Source organism: Plutella xylostella, chromosome 2 (assembly GCF_932276165.1).
Source record: "Plutella xylostella chromosome 2, ilPluXylo3.1, whole genome shotgun sequence".
NCBI lineage: Eukaryota > Metazoa > Arthropoda > Insecta > Lepidoptera > Plutellidae > Plutella > Plutella xylostella.
Window position 1 is genome coordinate 5432404 of NC_063982.1, and position 20905 is coordinate 5453308.

General features: G+C 38.7%; 1 protein-coding gene across 2 annotated transcripts in view; it reads left to right on the plus strand.

Moving 5' to 3' along the window:
* Positions 1-20905, plus strand: part of LOC105392521 (protein daughterless) — a 94584-nt gene that overhangs the window by 11541 nt on the left and 62138 nt on the right. Inside the window, exons 2-3 of one of the 2 annotated variants that reach the window (XM_048622179.1) lie at positions 5974-6026; positions 17711-17797. In XM_048622179.1, the coding sequence (XP_048478136.1) occupies positions 5974-6026; positions 17711-17797 (140 nt within the window). The remainder of the gene's footprint in view (positions 1-5973; positions 6027-17710; positions 17798-20905) is intronic. The other variant, XM_048622182.1, reaches the window with a different exon arrangement.

A 20905-nucleotide genomic window follows, 5' to 3' on the forward strand; every position in this document is an offset into this window, starting at 1 on the left:
CCATATAGGTATTTACTTTGTAGTAAAATACCATTTTGCGGGGAAGCTACTTCGTCGCTACAACAAAAACATATACAACAAAAACATACAAGACCGCCATATATCTACATATTTTTGACCTGTATTTTTATGCTTCGGTCTTTGTTTTGCCAATGAGATTGGGTAATATAAGCCAGGCCCTACTATACTGGTATCTACGGCCTATTTTACGTTAGGATTTTGTTTAAAACTCTGTAAATGTAAATGGCAAGTCCTATGAATACGGCTCATCCCCAAGGCAATAGACAGCTAGGGATGTCACGCGTCCACTTGATTAATCGCGTCGCATTTCACGCCCCGCTGCAGCACTTGGACAACCCTAGCGACTGTTCAGTAAGTTACCCTATTCGGGACACACAGCTTTTCGGAAGCGATTATGAATTTTTAGTACACTAGCTGTTCCCGCGAGCTTCGCTTCGTCTTAAAAAGTTTTCCCGTGGGAATTCCGGGATTAAAAGTAGCCTATGTTCTTTCTTAGGGTCTAGACCGTATGTATACCAAATTTCGTTCAAATCCGTTCAGTAGTTTTGGCGTGAAAGAGTAACAGACAGACAGACACAGTTACTTTCGCATTTATAATATTAGTTAGGATTAGGATTGACGCTCGAAAGTTTAGCCTTTGCTAGATGTCTGTTAGCCGCCCAGTAATGTATTAGGATTTCACAAGGTTCAACGGTGGGAACCCTCAGTGCTTTTATACGATGAAAATACTGTCCAGTCGCTGACAGTATCATCATCGTCATTATCATCTCAGCCATAGGCCTCCCCTAATGTTTTCCACCTTGTCCGATCGTAGGTGGTCTGCATCCAACTGACAGGATCGGTGAAGCTTATTTACTATAACTAAGTTCATACTTGTCGTCATATTAAATCAATCGTTAGTCATGGTGCGGTGCTTTTTGCCATAAATAAGCCAAATCGATGACAGCTACCTTAAACGAATCAACAGTTTCGTTTGACCTACGAAAACGAATTGATTTGTCTGACATAATAATCGCATGTAACGTATTCAATAGACAAAACTCACGTGGCAGTTTAAACGGTCGCGTGCCTCGCCGCCATCAAAGCAAGCTCGCTTGTTCTGAGGGTGAACCACTACAAATGTTTTGATTGTGGGAATCCGGAGGCCATATTGTAGAGTGCCTCTTGATTGTCTATGCCATGTGCGGGCTGGTTTTACAGGGTTGTGATACGTTTGTTTGTAAAATGGAGAGCTGAAACTGTTTGGAATGGAGGTTAACTGTCATGATAGGTTTAATAGTTTATATATTTTAATAATAATTTGGAACGGATTTGAGAAGAAGTTTTGATCTTTTGTGTATTGGTGGTGCTCATTAAGTAAGCAAATGTAACCGCCTTAAGTAGACTATGCAACTAAATTATGTGTGCTTATTTCCCATTTCATGGAAATGCTCTACATCAGTCATAGCATAGATAATAGAGCCGTAGTAGCTCAACCTAATAAAATCCCATTAAAAACCGCGGCTATAACGAAGAGCGATAAACGCAAAACCGACAATTGACACCAGCAACCGCACTCAAAATGGCGCGCGCCGGCCACGTGCCTTCGCGCCAAATTTGTTTTCTTTTTAAATCCACCCGCGGCACCCACTCCAGCCAGTATGCCAGTTAAACAACCTTTTTCGTGCGCAAACTTGGACCTTACGGAGAGCTCAGGCCTTTTCTACTATCGCTAATTCACCGTAAAATAAGGGCGTTGATTTATTTCTTTTATATTTTATTTCGGAGGGTCACTTTTATCTGAGAGGGATGATGATGATGATTCGTGATTTTATTAATTACTGGGTTAAAGCTTTGTCAGATGAATTGTGATGTGAGCCGTGTGTGTTTTTTTTTGTTACAAAAGCTAATGGCGTTTATTATTGAGATATCTAATTTCATTTCGATATTAGCTGCAAGTCATGCCATAAAAGAAGAAGGGGTCACTTTTCTTGTACATAAAAAATTTAACTGACGTGATAGGTCGTGAGCCGTATAGTCGTTTTTGAATGAGTACAATGCACCCTAGGTACACATCTAGAATCTAGATGTGCAAGCATAAGAGTAGGTTCGTGGTATAATTTTGTACTTAATTTCATTATTTCTAAAGAATGCATTGGTGCATGGTAGGATTCGAACCCACGGCTTCACGAATGTGGGCCGAGTCCTTATCCGTTGTGTCTGAATAAAAATGATTACCCACTTAGGCATAGCAAAGTGATTCGTTTAAAAGGCTTTCAGGTAATAATTTAATATCGATCTATTTTCAATCATGCACCTCAACGTAGGAACTAGGAACACACGTGCTAATTTGCTTGTTACTTTCCGTGACTGTAAAAGCTAGGTTTGAACCACGTGCCTGCCAAGCCAAGGGTAGTGTTGTTAATATTATTGATAGTTAGTCTTTAAAAGGCGTTCCTTTACATTTGAAAACCCAATATAAAAAAATAATAAAATATTATTGTTCACGAAGTTAAAGCGTTGAAGTCCTATGGATTTGTAAAAATCTTCGTCCATTTGACCGCGCAAGTTTTAACACTATGGTTTTAATTTTTTACAATTTTATTTAAAATTTCAGCTTAATTATTATTCCAAGCATTCGCTACCGATCCGATTGACATACACAGCTTTGTGTCAGCTCAAGTGGAACAATATGAAACTGGGGTGGAAACTGTCGAGAGTTGGTGTATAATTTGGATTATACTTACACAATACATTCGAAGAGGGAGGAACCATGGACACCCTACAAAAACGAAGTTTCCGACAAATCACGACTCTATTTCGTTGTATTAAGCGTACCGATAGCGTGGCAGCCAGAGTTTTTTTGTCAAGCTAGAGTAAAGGCCCTGAGGGGTCGGTAATACGATCTAGTGTCGATAATTTTAGGCTTTGAAAAGCGGATGTTACTGACTCACTCGTGCACAGGGTGGCATTTTGTTGGTGATCGGCTCCAGAACAGGTCAATGAACCTTTTGTGTACCCAGCATTCTATAGGCACATAATAAAATTCCCAAATCTTTCGTTATTCTATGTCTTCATTTCTAGGTAAGATAAACAGTCGTGATTTAGACACGCAAAAGTAGTGAAGGACGCCCTCTGGCTAGGTGGGGTGACGACTTGCAAAGCAGGCTGCTGCTAAAGATTTTATGCGGAATGCTATAGATAGCATCCAGTAGTGTGATTTGGGAGAGGCCTACGTCCAGCAGTGAACTGCTATAAGCTAAAGAACAAAAAGAACATCTACCGCACAACCGCCGACACATTAACAATCCATAAGCAGCGTCGCCCGCGTCTCAACAAAATGGCGGCCGAGTCGGCAATAATGACTGTGATATAATTTAACATTTACACACTAGTGGAACAATTATCACGCTCCGTCGATACGTCGCCGGCAGCCCCGGGACCGTCGCCCCGCGGCGTGGACGGACAGTATGGGAGGCTGATAGATTGGTAGAGTTGAAAAGAAATAAAGTTAGAAAGAATTGTTAATTTAGCTCACTGGCAACAACAATAAAAATACAGAAAATTATGCAAAACAACAACAAAATACAGACAATATTACAATACAAAAAAATAAAGGTTGCCGTCCAGAGCAAAAGGTACCAGCTCAGCATGTGCTGTAGACAATAAGGTCAAAACTGTAATTTACAGAGACAGCATCCAAATATATCTCATTGACACAATTGGTAATAAAATAAAATATGTTGTCCCGTCTGTATTAAACAATGTCAGCAACAATTTTATTCGTCTGATAACATTTATGTTGAAGCGATTAAAAATCCATAGGTTTATGCTGATATAACGTTTATTTACTGTTAATTAATACAAACTATACATATGATTAAAATGCGTATTGTGACGAGTTCAGATCAATAATTTGAAAATTCTGCGGCCTTCTTCCACAGGATAATTTTTCCTGTCAACCGACGATATTCCCTGTACTGTTCGCTGACTACACTGGGGTGGCCGCGTCCCTAGTCCCTACTAAATCGTCGCGGTGTATAATTTGGATTAAGCGTGCGTTTTCAAGTTAGTTACTGTGACTGGAATATTATTTTCCCGTCTAGTTATTATTATTATTGCTTCAGTAGCGGGGAGAGATGGGTTTAGTATAGTCTATAGATTTTTTTCGCTATTTTGAAGTAAACTACATTCATTCTTACTTGGCACAAACGGTAAACAATCTTTGTCTTCAATCTTTATAAATAAGTAGTATCATACTCCGTTCCGAGAGGATTATCAACTGTATTTTATACGCCCGGTCAATGATATTTTAATACGAACTACCTACATGGAGTCAGTTCAAAAGAAACGTTTCGACAAAATCACATTACAAATCTTCTAACCGAACTATTTCATAATAATTGCCCTGACACTCCATCTTGTTTTTACATTGTTAATCTAAGGTTGGGTGTGACTTTCTTTGTTCTCTACCAAAATATTTACCTACTTTATAATAATTAACTGCAGAAATAGGCCGCTATTTCGTCGTAAACGACTCTGCTCAAACAATAAGCTAAGAGAAAGACACGAATTACGAAAATCGGCGATGGTTAAGAAGACACTCGTTATACTGTTTGTAGGGGATCTTATTTATTCCTGGGGGGGTTACTCTTGCTCTTCTAGCTTGATAAAATATGAGCTTTCAAAGAGCTTGTTTTTTGTCATTGGTACGCCGGAGTTGCATCCGTGAACTAAAAAAAACGGTGTTATTGCTTTGACCACAGTCTATGTCAGCATGTTAATATTTGACGTAGTTCAGTGTTTAAAAAAAAACAAAAAAGATGTTTTTTATATATTTTTATGTTAAAACACTTGGCGCTAAGTAAAAATTTAAGAAATAGTCGTTTCCCCAATAAAGTAGTTGATGCTGTGTACGTTTTCATACCAAATTTTTTTTATGACGTGTTATTTTTAACCAACTCGTTTTTAACAATATAAAATAGAAAATTATTAGTTTTTTTTTCATAATCTACTCTTTATCACCGATATAAAATTGGGGTAGCCATTATTACGTCAAGTATTATTTTTTACCCATTCCCATTGTGCTTTGACAGAATTGATACTGAATCTACCCTCGGTGGATTAAAAAAATAAAAATGTGATCTGAATGGTTTTCCAGGAGATTTAATTTGATAGTAGTGTGGTTGATAATTCATTTTTTATTAGTTTAGCCGCTAGCTTCATATAAATTGGTTGGTTGGGTTTGGATTGGTAAGTCGGTACGTAGGTACTATACATATGGCGGGTTGAGTTTATCATTCATTTATTCACTTTTGTAGGTACACAGATTTTGGATATGCTTACGACTGTAAACCCCGAAGGGGTCTTCACCATGAGTAGTGAGACATTTTACAGTAAAAAGTAGATGTAAGTAAATTGTAAAACTTCCATTAGGTTACTTGTAAACAAGAAACATATTTTTGTTTTTAAGCAGTGGCGTTACTGCAACGCAACCTGTCACGTGAGTACAAATGTACTGCTAAAAGTGGGTGGCTCGCTTGTGAGCCACCTCTGACTACCCCTTCGGGGATTACAGTGGTGAGTGCATATATGTATGTACGTTACTGCTTCTACATACTTCGATATTTTTAAAATTATAACTTATCAAATAAACTATTTAATTATTTTAAAATAAAATTATAAATACAAAGTGAAATGGTTAATAGTTAAAAAATGGCATAACTCGAAAACGTTACGGCGAGAACCAAACACTTCAGCACCGAGGAACGCGACTAGGTTTTTAAACGGAAACCCCCTCATATAATAAATCGTAGACTAAAGATAGTCCTGGTTTAGAACCGGGTTTAGCACAGAGATTTGATACACATCAGTAGTCTAAAGTCGGGTTTTAACCAGAACTATGTTTAGTCTTCGTTTTGTCTTAAGGGGAAAAGTGAAAAAATATCTAATCTCTATGGTTTTCCCTTTCAGTCACAGAAAAGGCGGGATACCAGTCTCCATATGGGGGCATGGACAATGGAATGGTGAGTTGTGTTTTTTTTTAAGTGTCGTGTAAAGAGCCTTCACGATAACAGCCTACCCAATAATTGAACGATTAATTATTAACAGGTGGACACACTTTTATTTTTATAATTCTTGTAATTTTGACGGTTTTTATAAGTAAGTACGTAGAAATATGTCTGGGTCTTATAATTAATAAGTTTGATTAAGTACAGAGTTTGAGAACGAAAATGGTGGATAATATGAGGTTTTCATTTTGTGATTTTTCCCTATTATGTCTTTGCTTTATTAATGTTATTTTCTTGTATGTTTTAGAAACTATATGTAATTATAATTATTTATGAAGGTTTCGAAAACTTGTAGTATTTAAAGTATGCCTATACTCTGTTCCATATATTTCGTGCTTAGGTAAAATAAACATAACAGGCTAGGTATACAAAAAAATGCTGAACTGTAAATACATCGGAAAAATCTCCTCAATTCTGCTCAACAGCAAAACCGGAAGGAAAAACACAGAAAAAAACCTCGGGAATACAATAAATAAATCAAAACACAAAGAAAGGTATCCTACGTGATTTATAAGTTATAGGCGCTACAGATATTGCAAAGGTTTCTTTATTCTTAACCCTTTCATATCCTCTTTTTGTGGTGCAATGGTGTGTTGGTTAAGAGACTTTAAGACCCGCATAGTTAGGAAAATCAAAAGCATTTTGTTCTTGGATTGTTGTTGATGTTGATGAAAATTAAGAAGTTCATCAGCATCATCATAACCCATCATGTCCCCACTCCTGTAGCACGGGTCTCCTTCCAATGAAGGAAGGGTTTAGGCCTAGTCCACCACGCGGGCCTAGTGCAGGTTGGTGGACCCCAACACAAGTAAGCTTGTGCTGAGAGAGTTGACGGGTATTATAGTCGTTAACCCTTTGTAGAAGTTAATTAAGAATAATTCAACCAGTTCAAAACTACTTATCGCGCTAAACTGTCATTGGACGTCACTTTTCAGCTTCCGTTTTAATCGTTTCGAGCTTTGATAAACAATAAACGAAAAAGATAGAGTGTCGGTGCAAAATAAACGTCTTAATAAATAACACCTCACTCTCCAATTGAGACTTTGTGGGAACCACCACCAGTGGACCACTTTACCAGCGTGACAATTTTGAGAATGGAGCTGCTTATAACTAGTTATTACACGTTGAAAGTCTTCCCCCGGTGACTGTATTACCCCAACTTACTATAGCTCGGTTAGAAGATTTGTGACTATTCATTGGTAAAACGGTTGTTGTTGAACTTAAACTGTGCTACCACAAAAAACTTTAAACACTGTTTAACTAGTGTTTAATACGAAATTTGACAGATTTTGTAGGCGTTTGACAGCTCTAAACATCTGTTAAATACTGTTTAAGTTTTTGTGGTAACACCCAAAATGCTTATCACGGTTGACGGTAAACAAATGTCAGCTGTCTTAGTATATATTCATGCAGACAGCAGGTATTTGGCTTTGTTTTCGTGTGCGACACTCTATCTTTTTCGTTTATTGTTCACCAAAGGTATCGAGCAAAAATACCAGACGGTCGATACTCCACTAAGATTAATATCTCGCATTCATTAAATTATAAAGTGTGTACAATAATCAATTTCTTTTTATTTCTGCATCTACTAGTGGGTCGTGTTTGTCCGGTTATTAACTTATTTCGCAGTTAATTGTCGACGACGGTGACAGGTGGCGGTTACCTGTTCTGTGTCGTAGCCACGTATTCTTAGTGCCAATTTCACCATAGTGGGTTAGACCATAACCAGGGATTTTTGGCACATCTGTCAAGAATTTAATATGGAGATGACGTATAATTGATCAACCTTTCCCTGGTTACGATTCAACCGACTATGGAGAAATTGGAGCTTGGTCGTAAAAGCTGCTTTAGCGTCCTTCTTTCGGCATCATAGGTAACGGACACATCGCATTCAGTATTATTTGTATAGAAATTAACACTTAATTCTTCACACTTCATCGGCATTGACGACACCGTTTCCCCATACATTTATGACAATCCGTTTGGTCAGATACGTACGATACCTATAAGGTGGACGCTTAATAGTGCTTATTGGCGATTCGCAGCGCTGCGTGTTTCTCATGATCTGAGGTAAGGGCTATGAATGCGGTGCAACACCAACGCATTGTGGCCGGACTTAGGACGCCAGAGAGAACTAGTATTTGGGCAGATGTCCGCGTCAGACTAATAATATACGAACGCGATGGAATGTCACATATTATTATAAAAACAAAGCAAAATCTGTCTGCATTCTGTTTACTGTCAAACCGTTTTAAGTTCAACCTAATGACAACCCTTGTACCGATGAAAATAAAGTTACAAATATTCTAACCGAACTAATTCAAAATAAGAGCTCAGACCACAAACCCTTCCTTCATTGGAAGGAGACGCGTGCCCCAGCAGTGGGACGTGATGGTAGAAGTGATGGAGCGGTGGTAGCTCAGTCGGGTAAGCGCCCGCTTCTCACGCCAGAGATGCGGGTTCGAATCCCGGCGCTGACATGTACCAATGAGTTCTTTTCTGAATTTAAGTACAATGTATACCATCGCTCTTACGGTGAAGGAAAACATCGTGAGGAAACCTGCATATCTAGATTTAGCACATCTAGATATGTGAACCCACCAACCCGCAGTGGACCAGCGTGGTGGGAAATGGTCCAATCTTAGGAAGGCAGTTTAGACCTTGGGGATATGCACAAAGGTTCCACTCGAGAGAGCCAGGTGCAGGTACTGACACCCCCACAGAGAATAGAATAGAATAGAGAATAGATGGTAGAAGTGAGGTGTTATTTGCAAGAGACGTTTCTTTCGTATTTACACTCCAACTAGTTTGTATTAAAAACCTTTTCGTAAATAACTAAATTCGTGCCCTGTGCTGTGGGCCGGTACCTAAAGGAGTAATTTCAAAAAGGTCTTATCCGATATAACAATAAGAAATTCGCCCATAACCTGCAGTAAACAAAAACCTAAGTAGAGCAGTACATATTGACTAATAATGACCAGTTTAAAACATGTTCACCGGCTGTTTAAAACGGTATTTCGACAGGTCCGAAATACAATGTTTCATCTACGAATAATAAGAATAATTTTGAAAAAAAATATTTAAAAATATTGTTTGCAAGACAATTATATTGGCTAATGGCTTACGGAGTTATATGTTAAAACTAAATTGAACCATTATCTTACAAGAACTATTATCATAAAAGTCATTAAAAATTGTCATCAACAGAGAACATAATCTTCCCTCAAAAGACACTTGAAGGCCGATCGATATTATAAATAAATAATCCATAACAATATCTGTCAACAATAAGCCATTTTAGGTGCGAAAAACGAAGATTCGGATTGCGCTAACCCCGACTCTATCTCGTTGCATTAAAGGTACCGATTGTATAACAGCTCTTGTTCGTTCGTTTTTAGGGTTCCGTACGTTTATAGATAAAAATAGAACCCTTGTAGGATCACTTTATTGTCCGTCCGTCTGGCTGTTTGTCAAAGTCCAATTATATATCCAATATAGTAACTACCATACAGGCAACCACTAGAGACACTATGAGGAAACAAATATTGTGTTTTCAGGCAAAGATATATAATCTTTTTATTGTTAATGGTACGGATATGTAATGAGAAGGAAAGAATATAAAAAATAAAATGATAAATAAGAGACCTGAACGAAAGATAAGACCGAGAAAGTTGGCTGGATCGCGTGAAAGAAAATATGATAGTGTGGAGTGATTGAGGATATGACAGAGGATAGGGTAAAATGGTGTACCATGATGCACCACGCCGACCCTAAATAAGGATAAGGGTGCTTACATAGAGAATCGGGTTCCCTGTATCTACCTGTACCGGTAACCTGATTATGTAAAAGCGCTCACTCACGGAGCATTTCCCGGATTTTTAAATGTCACGAGCGCTTTCGCATAATCAGGTTACCGGTACAGGTAGATACAGGGAATCTGATTCTCTATGTAAGCACCCTATAAAGGCTATAAATAAGATTAAGAAGCTACGGAACCCTTCGTGGTAAGCTAAAGCAACCTTCCAGAAGCGCCACAGTTTCGACCCGTAATTTAATTTCCGATCTTTACCAGAGCGGTCCAGTTTACCGAACGGGTTTCGCGCACAATTTACATGCAACAATTAAACTTGCACTGACACTTGAATGGGTGTAGTGTTGCGCGCGCGCAGGGACCGTTCATGCTGGAGAGGCCAAGTTTTTGTTAACCTCTCGGGCGTCGGACGTTATGTAGATATATAGATAGAATATTCTTTATTTGTACACACACACATAAAATAAACTTAAATACTAATACATATGTGCAAAAACGTTATGTATTATGATGACTTTAAAAGATTCGTTTAAAGAACGTTGTGTGTTTACAGTTAGGTTGTATGTGGCAGTCATTCGTTTGTGTAGTCAATTGTACGCGTTCAAATCCACAAACTGAAATTTCGTTCGGCAATTTACTCTTAGATATTTGCGGCAATGATACGATCCGATCCTTTTCTATCATTCATTCATAGTTGCAACACTTCTCTCAAATGTACAGAAGGGTGCCCGTCAGACGGAAAATCGGTCACTGTTCTTTCTTCTGATTTGACATTATTTCTGACTGAAATTCTGCTTTATTACGTGGATTTCTCAGCTCTTTAAAATTTAAATCGCTCCCAATATAAATACTAAAACCTATTTCCCGCTACTTCTATTTAGAACTTTATAACTCGTCCGAATGTGGGTCACAGTAATGACAAGGCGCTCTAATGGTCGAATGACGGGGTGAGCTCGATTATAGGGTTGATGATAACTTCCCAGTGGTAGCAATTTGACGTAATGAGAGCTTCCGGCCCGCCGTTTCGATTGATTTATAAAATCGATGCTAATTGGCCGCGTTTATAACCGTAAACGTTAGTGTTGACGGCAAATATCGCTAGTTTTTTTTAATAAAAAATAGGTATAATAGCTCATCATTATTATATTGCGAAGGTACTTATCGTTTGCAGGTTTACCTAAAGCAATATCATATATCAAGTTGGAGTGGAAGTTATTAATACTCATAATTAAATATTTTCCCTGTATGCCCTATCCAACGTCTTCCCTCCGTCTATCCAAATATTGTGTGGAAGAGGTCGCTCTTAGCTATAAATCCGACGTATGTAAATTTTATACAATTAAGTTTAATGTCTTTCTGGTGTGCTAATAAACATTATTATTATTATTATTTCCATCACTGATACCACTCGCATGAAACCGTCCAAAATGGCCGATCGTCAGTCACCTGCCCAAGCTTTCTACTCTTAATTCTTAATTATATCAATATTTATACGCTGCCCCTTATCTTTAATCATTACCACTCGTAAATTAGAATAGACTGCACATACAAATCACCCATTACGTTATTTGAATATTCACTATTTGGCTACAGAATTGGCAGGTCTAAATAGGTTTTATCTTGCCATCTCAGATGTTAAGCAGATAAGACCTTGTTGTGACCAAACGGCAAGATAGAGTTGCGCCAGGTGGTCCACACGGATGGAAAAAGGGTGTTATAGGTTTTACAAGTGTGTCTGTCAAGGAAGCACACCCTGAGAAATTTTTAAAGTTGTTGAACGAAAGTGTTACCCCCTGAGTCACTCTTTCGGCTTAGTAATATGAATTTTGCAAAACACCGTCAAAACTTATGTAGGTAAATGAGGAAATCAATTTGAATCTATTTTATAGCTGGAAATCGTCCGAAAATATGTACATGTTTAATTAATGAGAAAAATCTGTTTAATGCTATACAAGTCAATAAAATCATTGATCCTTATACCGATAACATTGAAATTAAATACCCATAAATTGAAACTAAATTTTATACATAGACTACATTTACAATATTTCACTACCTACATGAACACAAAAAGACGGGTGTTATAGGTTTAACGTGTCTGTGTATCTGTGTGTCTAGTTTGGTAGCGTTGCTCCCTAACGGCTGAACAGATTTTCTTTTTGTTTTTTTTTGGATCATAGATATTAGGTTTTCTTCTTCTTTCGTGTCAGTGAACGTGCGAATTTTTATATTTTTAGGTTACGTATTGTTACCCTGAGTGTGAATGTTGAGTCTCGGGGTTTTTAACGTTGGTTAGTTTATTCTGTCGGCGGTTAAACAGGCAAGTGCAGTGGGTCTCAAGAATGCTGTCTTGGGTTCGGCAGATGTTCCATGTCGATCCCGTTTCTGGTTTGTCTGCCCGCAGAGCTTAGTGTCGCCAGCCACAGCCACAAACGCCGCCACGAGAAGCTTTTGTAGGGAAACGATTTGTAGCGTGTTGCCGCCACCGGCTTCAGTCGTGTGCGGCGAGTCCATATCAAATGTAAGGTCTGGGTCTCCTATTTACGCCGTAGGTCGCGTCCAACGTAGTAGGTCGCGTCCAGCGTCACGCCGTGGGTCGCGTCACGATGCTCACTACATCTACGCGCCAAACGTCGGCGTGTGAGGGAGACCGCATCAGTACATTTCGATAGTGAGCATCGTGAAGCGGCCTACGGCGTGACGCTGGACGCGACCTGCGGTGTAAATAGGAGACCCAGGCCTAAGAAAATTACAGGAAATATGCCAGTGGCGGCGTTTTGTGGTTGTGGCCGGTGGCCCGTGTGGGAGCCCTTAGTGATTACCTGAGATGGGATATTGCTGTCGCAAATATTAACATTATCATATTTGCCAATTGTTTATTTGTATTGTTAACCGCGTAACCTCTCAATCTGAGCATTTTGCATTTGTGAAGGGAAGATAAAGTTAGCAGTCTTGCAGCAATATAGTATAACGACATTCTGGTCGGGGTTGGGAATGCAATGCTAAATTTGTAGTAAGCGAAGATCTAAGAATCCGTTTTTTAATTGTAAATAATGTAAAATTAGCTCTAATTTAAAAAAAATGATAACGACTGCGACTAGAAGAAACGTGTAAAGTTCAACATACATCTTGTAACACCCATCTTTTAAACGCATGGGGTTAAAAAGAAGATGGCGGCCACGCAACTTTCACTCTCACACGCCGGGGGGTCACTCCATATGACGAAAAACTATCTCCACCACTCCTCTGTGCAGAAGTTGCATGGAGGAAGATGAAACAGCTTCCCATGTCTTGTTATATTGCAAAGGCGTGGAGACATTACGATCAAAAACCCTCGGATCTCCGGGGTCCCTCCGGAAGTCATGAGCAACCTAGGTCGTTTACTGGCTTTCTGGCGTGAGCTTGGGTGGCTTAATAGCTAGTCACCCCATAGGTATTTCACGCATAATGGCCCACCTTAGAGGCTAAATGCGGAAAATCAGCTCGCCATGATAGATAGACGACGAAAAACTAAATTTCGGAGCGTTTCTGAGCGAGCCACGACTCTATCATGGTGTATCACGTGCCGATTGCACGACAGAGCCCTCGTTCGTTTGTTTTTCGTCTGTATAGAATAACCCTCCAGGACATTATCTCCTGCCCATATTAGGTGCAGAGAATGGGGTCGAAGCGATAACATTTAGCGTGTGTATTACATTACAACGTAATTTATCGTGAAATTACTTGTAATGTGATGTTTTAACTGAATTATCTGCAGAAGAGACACCGAATGTCCAATGGCAGGTTGCAAACATTTAAATGTAATTAAATCTATTGCTGGCTTGCTCTGACACTATACTCGTACTGTCAAAGCAAGCCAGAAACATTTTTAAATACGTTTAAATGTTTGGTGCACAGCACCCTTAGAGCTAATGTATCCGTCTTAACTAAAACAATCAGTCTTTTAAAAAAACGTCTTCGCTATTGATATCTACATTATCCACTAAACGGTTGAAGTGTATTCGAGTGACTTCAGAAATTACCTTCCAACCAATCAGAGAGCTCTAAACGGCGTAATAAAAGCGTAGATATTTACACAAGACACGCGGGGGTAATATGTGTGAAAACGTTAAGTAAGGGGGCGAGAGGGGGTGGGGTAAGGTAGGTGGGGTGGGGAAGACGCTTAATTCGCTCTTGTCTTTGTTGCCTCTTGTCTGTTGGTACTGGCGAGCTGATATCTCAGTGAGCTTCTCAAATGTGAAGAAAACTGAAGACTTGTGGGGAATATCAGTTAAATTTGTTCTTTGTATTATTAAATTTCCACAATTTTGGCTAACATACTTAATAAATCCATCGATGAAGGTGTGTTCCCAGATCTCATGAAATGGAGTAAAACTGTACCTCTGTTCAAAAGTGGGGATAAGGAGGACCCTACAAATTTCAGTCCTATCTCGGTTCTTCCAGTTTTGAGCATAATATTTGAGAGGATCATACTCAGTCAGAGAGATGTCAAAAAAAACCGACACAATTCCCGTTCACCGTTATCTTGGCACTTATCGCCGCGACGGTACCAAAGAACATTGGAACAGCTATAAAACTCCAGCGTCTCAGTTGAAGCCCCACGGGGGTTACTCTATACTGATGAAGAACGAACGAATAGAATAGAATATTGCTTTATGGAACACCACATAAATCAGACATACAAAAAACATACTTATAGACTAGAATAATAGGCGGCCTTATCGCTGAGAGCGATCTCTAACAGGCAACCTTATATATTGCGGAAACAAAGTGACAAATTAGGGGGCGGTGTACCAATAATAACAAAATGAGAATGAGAAGAAGAATGACGAATGAGAGCTGTCGTGCAATCGGCACGTTTAAGGGTCAATTCACACGTACCACAACCACACCACAGCCACAACCACACCACAACTACGCGGTGTGGTTGGGCGTATATTTTGTATTGACAATGAATAATCCAATTCACACGTGCCACATTTTGCCGTTGTTATCGACCACCTGTGTAATACGACCACATCGCAACCACATCGCAACCACAACGCAACCACATCGCAACGGCAACGCCGCCACGCGGCGGCGGCACCGCGGCAACCTGTTTTCCGTATTAACTGCACACGACGACGTGGTTACCACATCGCAATGACAGCGACAACGCAACCACATCGACATTTTGTCGCTGCCACAACGCAACTGCAAAAAGCCGCTGTCACACAATTCATACGTAACCACAGCTTGACCACATTTTGTCGCTGCGACGTGGTGTGGTTGTGGTACGTGTGAATTGACGCTAATACACCGGGTAGAGTCGTGGCTCGCGCAGCAGCGCTTTGACACTTCATTTTTCGCCATGTAGAGTGACTCCCCAGTGACGTACGCTCGCTTACAGAAGTGGGATACGCGACTAAGGAGCATATATACCTACATAGCATATACAAATACATACCTAGATCACTGCGAAGATGACTTACGGCTCATAATGGTATTTCCTGCCCTTAATGTTATGTTACTGGTCCTATGTGAGGTTGAATATTATCCCGAATTATCGAATTAGGTTGTGGCGTTTTTTTCAGTTCTGTTCTATTGCTTGTTACCGACACGCCAAGAAGCACAAAGTCATTTGCTTCGGTTCAATCACTAATAAAAATCCACCCCATACCTACATATATATTAATTTCCCCATGTAACGTACTTTACTCTAGTCTTGACTTCAGCCTCGCTTATTCTTATTATCTCTAGCAAGTTAATAGTCTTCTAAGGACGGGCTATAAACGGATCGTTTGGGATACGAACCCAGACCCACTCCGCACCATTTGCTTGTTGTCGCGCCATTACACGATGGCCTCTCTAGTAAGGACGACCGGATGGCGCTGCGGTTAGCAACGCTGACTATTGTGCCGAAGGTCCCGGGTTCGATTCCCGGCTGGGGCAGATATTTGTTTAAACACAGATATTTGTTCTCGGGTCTTGGATGTGCCCGTAAAATGGCAATAGGCCCGCCCCCTATTACATTGGGTGGGACTGACATAAACACTGGCGAAAAGTGGGTGCAGCAATGCACCTCTGCCTACCCCGCAAGGGAGTACATAAGTACAAGGTGTGGGTGTTTATATCTATCCATCCCCCTAGTAAGGGTATTCTATTTATTTGTATTACTCAATCAGAGTTTAGATAAATTTTCAACGTAATTAACCTATAGAATGCCGAAGCGCGGGTCTTCCCAAGGCCAACAAAAACAAAAGGATAAGGAATGACAGACCCTGTGGAAGGAATAGATGCATCATGTTTTCATTCATATCAAAACTGAGGCACTTAAAAGCTAAGCCACTTGTTTTTTTTTGTAGCAACTAGGAATCTAGAAATACTAGATAAAACTAATCAAAGGTATGAGTCTAGCAATAGCAATTAGTTTTTTTTTTGTTACGATACCCAAATTAACTGTAAGCCTAGTACTGTGTTGATAGTTGGTGTATGTAAACGACGTAAGTTTCTTTACAAAATAAAGTAGCTGCTACCGGAAAAAATCGTCAAAGTTCACAGATAAAGAATGCAATTGACAATAGAAAGAGTATATTACGTACAGAGAGGGTACAGAGATCTTTATACACCGGTCCCAACAGAAGTGGTCATTCAGCGTTTGTCGCTTCAGTGGGTCCTTGTGTTTATTGTCAGCCCATCAACCCTTAGAGCCGGGTCCTACTGCCAAGTGCTACGATCGGTGCCACACGCCTACTGGCAATACTAAAGAGGTCAACAATGTATATAAAATAAATACTTAAGACCTATTTCGTCCTGTCTTGCGGCATCTACAAGACTGAAGAGTAATTTTAGCCAGGTCCCGAACAGTCCCGGTCGTAAATAAAACAAAAACATAGGGTTCATAGAAGATGCCACCTATTATAACTAAAATAACTATCAGAATAATGTCTTGTAATATCTTGAATGGTGTGGTTGTTAGTTGACCAGACTGCTATGCTGAAGGTTCCGGATTCGACAGCTATTTGTTAAAAGACAGATATTTATACTCAGGTTTTGGGTATTAATTTGCATGTATGTATCTTCTGTGTAGATATATCAGCTGTCCGGTTGGACGGCCGTATGTGAGATGTCCCCACATTTTATTGTTATTATTAAGTACCTAGGTGTTTCATTCTTATACCGTTTTCTATGCTCCGACGAAATTAATGTTTGTATTGCGCCATACTTATTTTGACAACACGTGACGCCTAAGATATTGTAATATCGTCTTCGTTTTGGCGCCAATGTAAAATGTATTTAAGTTTTAACATTTAATATTTTAATAGGTACCTACCTGGTTCAATTTATTTCTGTAATAAACTTACAACATAGCCGATAGTTGTACACTAAGTAATTGTTTAGTCTAAATATTAATAAATATTAATTAAGACTTCTGTGAGTATGTGTTTGTGTTATCCTATCGTGCCCAAAGCCTAGCCATGATTTAGTTTCAAAGCAATTAATGAACTAACCAACCATATTTTTTATCGAAACTTAAATTTAATATTTTTACTTATGTTACATGGCACGCAACTTGGGTTGGGAGTAGTTGGGACGTCGTTGGGTAAAACCATTGTATTCCTGAAAACATATTATATTTTTTCATTTTTTTTTTCATTGAGCACTGTATGTCTTTGTTTCATTATTACATAATTATAATTTTCTAATTTAAATAGAACATTGTGTTACATTTTTGTTTCGGCGCCCAACGTGGTCCCAAATTGGCGCCCAACGTGTTCCTAAATTGGCGCCCAACTAGGGCCTCGCTACGAGTCGCAAGCACCTCACATTGTCTGTCTTGTGTGTCCAGTACGGCGTGGCGGCGACGTCGTGCGCGCTCAACGGCCACCAACAGTCTGACAGGAGGCACCAGCACGCGGACCTACCCCCACAATGGGTTAGAACACCCCCCTTTAGTATTGCGACGTCAGAGCCCGAGTAGACGTGTATAAATAGTGCCTTTACCAAAAAATAATGTTGTTTTTTAGACCGTTGCGCGTTGATGTGTTTTTTTCAAGATGACACCACGAGTTGCAAAATCATGCTTAAGGAGTTAGAAAATCCTTCCTTCTTTGCTATTTGCTTCTTTACTCACCATCTCAAATACATATTTTATTCTGATCTATTCTACGTCTATTTGGGCAGTGACGTTGAAATCACGCGTTTTGTCTCTATGTGTTCACTGCACTGTTTTGTGTTCATGGCTTTGTGTTGTGCCCTCTCCAGGTTTTGTTGTTGTTGTGTGTAGATCTGTATTACTCGGATTATTTGGACAGTAGCTTCATTTCGAGCACAGTGAAGTATCACCTATTGCTCTACCACGACCGACACATTAGCCGTTAACAATCCATAAGCAGTGTTGCTCGCCTGTTAAACATCTGTCAGATCCATACAAGTTAAGTCGGATTTGACAAGCGTGCGACGCTGCTTAAGGATTGTTAATTGCTAGTGTTCGGTGGTGGTAACCCTACTGTTCCTTATGTTAACCTCCGGCGCACCTCGCTAATTTTACTGCTTAATCCTTTAATCAAGGTTACAAAACAGACTTTAGTTCTAGCGTTTGTCACCGATACGCTAACTAAGAAGAAAAAAGAGAGAAATGAGAATCAAGCATGATTTAGAAAAGTTAGAGTATTGTGTTTTTCATGTATTAGATTTTTATTTGTATTTGTGTAGTAGTGACCTAGATTCAGAAGTGAGTTTTATTTGTGTTACGTGTATTTGGCTTGTTTTGTTTGTTGTGGCGTCTTTTAAGTTGTTTTAAAGTTTTGTTTGTTGTTGTGTAGTTTGTATCACTTGTGTAGTCCTGTTTTTCATAGAGCTACAGCTATTAACATTTAGTAATCATTATAAGGGTTGTATAGCTATGTATTTAATTTTACTGTGTAAGTATAACATTACGGTCTTATTCATAAAAAAACCTTAAAGTACGGTTACTGAGCTCATTAACTACCCAACAAACATTTTACCCTCACTTACAGCTATTTTTATAACTTTAACCTGTATAACTGTGTTATAATTATCTCAGTTCTAACATAAAGCGATAAAGATGAGTTAACAAATGAAATTAGTGTTAACAGCAGGTTTAGGTGTTAAAATAGTATTAGTCAAAGCAATTATAATTAAGATGTTATAGGTTTAAACTGTTTCTAGAACCTAAAGCTATACAAGAGTGCTCACTGACACCTGGTAACACGTATGGTTGTTAAGTGGTTTCCTTTAATACTCATATAAATCTTTAGGTGTCATATTGAATTTAGGCTGCAGGAATTGGTTATAAAAGAGATTTTGTCAAGAGTGCAGTAAGACAAGATTCATACAGTGTTGGAAAACTCTACAATGCAGTTTTAATCTTTAAGGTTAACTTAACTTACGCTTATTGCGTTAGGCAAGTAGACTGTAAAAGTAACGGTGTTAAGCAAGACTGTGCGGATCGACTAAGACTGCATAATACCCTTGGCTAAGGGTGTTCTATTTCAAAAAGTGTAATAGATGACTTAGGTGAGTCTATTTGTCTTAAATGTAAGTTCGCCATTTGCATTGGCGACCTAACCTATAAATTGCTGGGATAAACAATATTTTGCTTTAAAATACTTACTTATTTATGTGAATTTTGTCATTCCAGTCATGCCAATCGATTTATGAAACTAATGAACATACAGCAAGGATACAAAAAATACAAAATTGAGTCGTCTATTTTATATTTACTTATGTTTCATTTGAAATCCTTAATTAATTCGGAGCGCATTAAAATTGAGGTGGGAAATATGGTATACATTACAGTAAAATTACAATGGCATATTATTTTCAATTCACAAAACATATTAAGTCAAGGTAATATATTATATTTACAGTTATTTAGTAATGATCAATACTGTCACTCTAATACTGTCGTGTATGATTGCTGTTGACACTATTATTTTCAAAGACATACAACTTGTATGGTAAAAGTGTATTCGAAAAACGGTAACATACTCACTTAACCCTTTTTTAACCAAACAAATAAGAGTCAGGGAGTCAAATAACCATTCTACAACTACAACTATACCGGTAAAAGTTCTAGCTGAGAGTGATTAAACGCTCTTCTATAGTAACTTTAGCACTTCAATGACACCGTACTACAGGCTTTCTATAACTTAAACACTTCAATGACACCGTTTTACAGGCTTTCTAAAGCCTTTACTCTCAAAATCGTGGGCCTCTTTCGTGGTTATAAGTGAGTTAGAGCACTCTCCTACACTCTTATACAGCTATGTCTTAACACTTTAATTTTCGAATGGAACCATTATACAAGTTATATGAGAGTTTTTTTAACGCTACGGTGTTAGTTGGGTACGGAACACTTTAAGCCTATTTGACGTTTCTTAAAAATCTCTATTCATAATCGTTCCGTAAACCTTCAATAACTATAGTGATGCTAATAGATTTCACAGACCAAACATTTTGACATTTACCCTATTAAGTTGCCGGTCTGACGAAACCATAAACAAAAATAGCGAAAACTTTCATTCATTTATCAATCTCTATTATCTATGTTAGCCACGGCGCGGCACTTAAAAAAGTTTACGTTGGCTTAAAGGCGCAGTGGCCAAGCCAAAACCCACAAAAAAAAAAAAAAATTACGTTACCATGGCAACTTATTTTCAGCAAATATTAACTCACAACAAATGTCAAATCGTCAATAAAGCAGAACAGCTGTTGACCGGCCGCCATGTTTTTGTACAATAGGAGGCTTACGGAAGGTGTATAGTAGGGTCCAGCCTACTTTAGCATATCAAGGTTTTACGAATCAGTTGGAGAGTTCTTTAGCGCTATTGATCGTTTATGAATAAAGTTTTTTTGACATTTGCTTATAGCAGGCCTATAGGTCTCCCGTAACTTTTTATGAATAAGACCGTTAGTAATTTAGTGTACACAATATGACTTTTTAAATTGATTAATTTATAGAAGTTTGTTTACATATTTATTGCCCAAATTAACTTTTATATTTTTGTGTATATTGCTA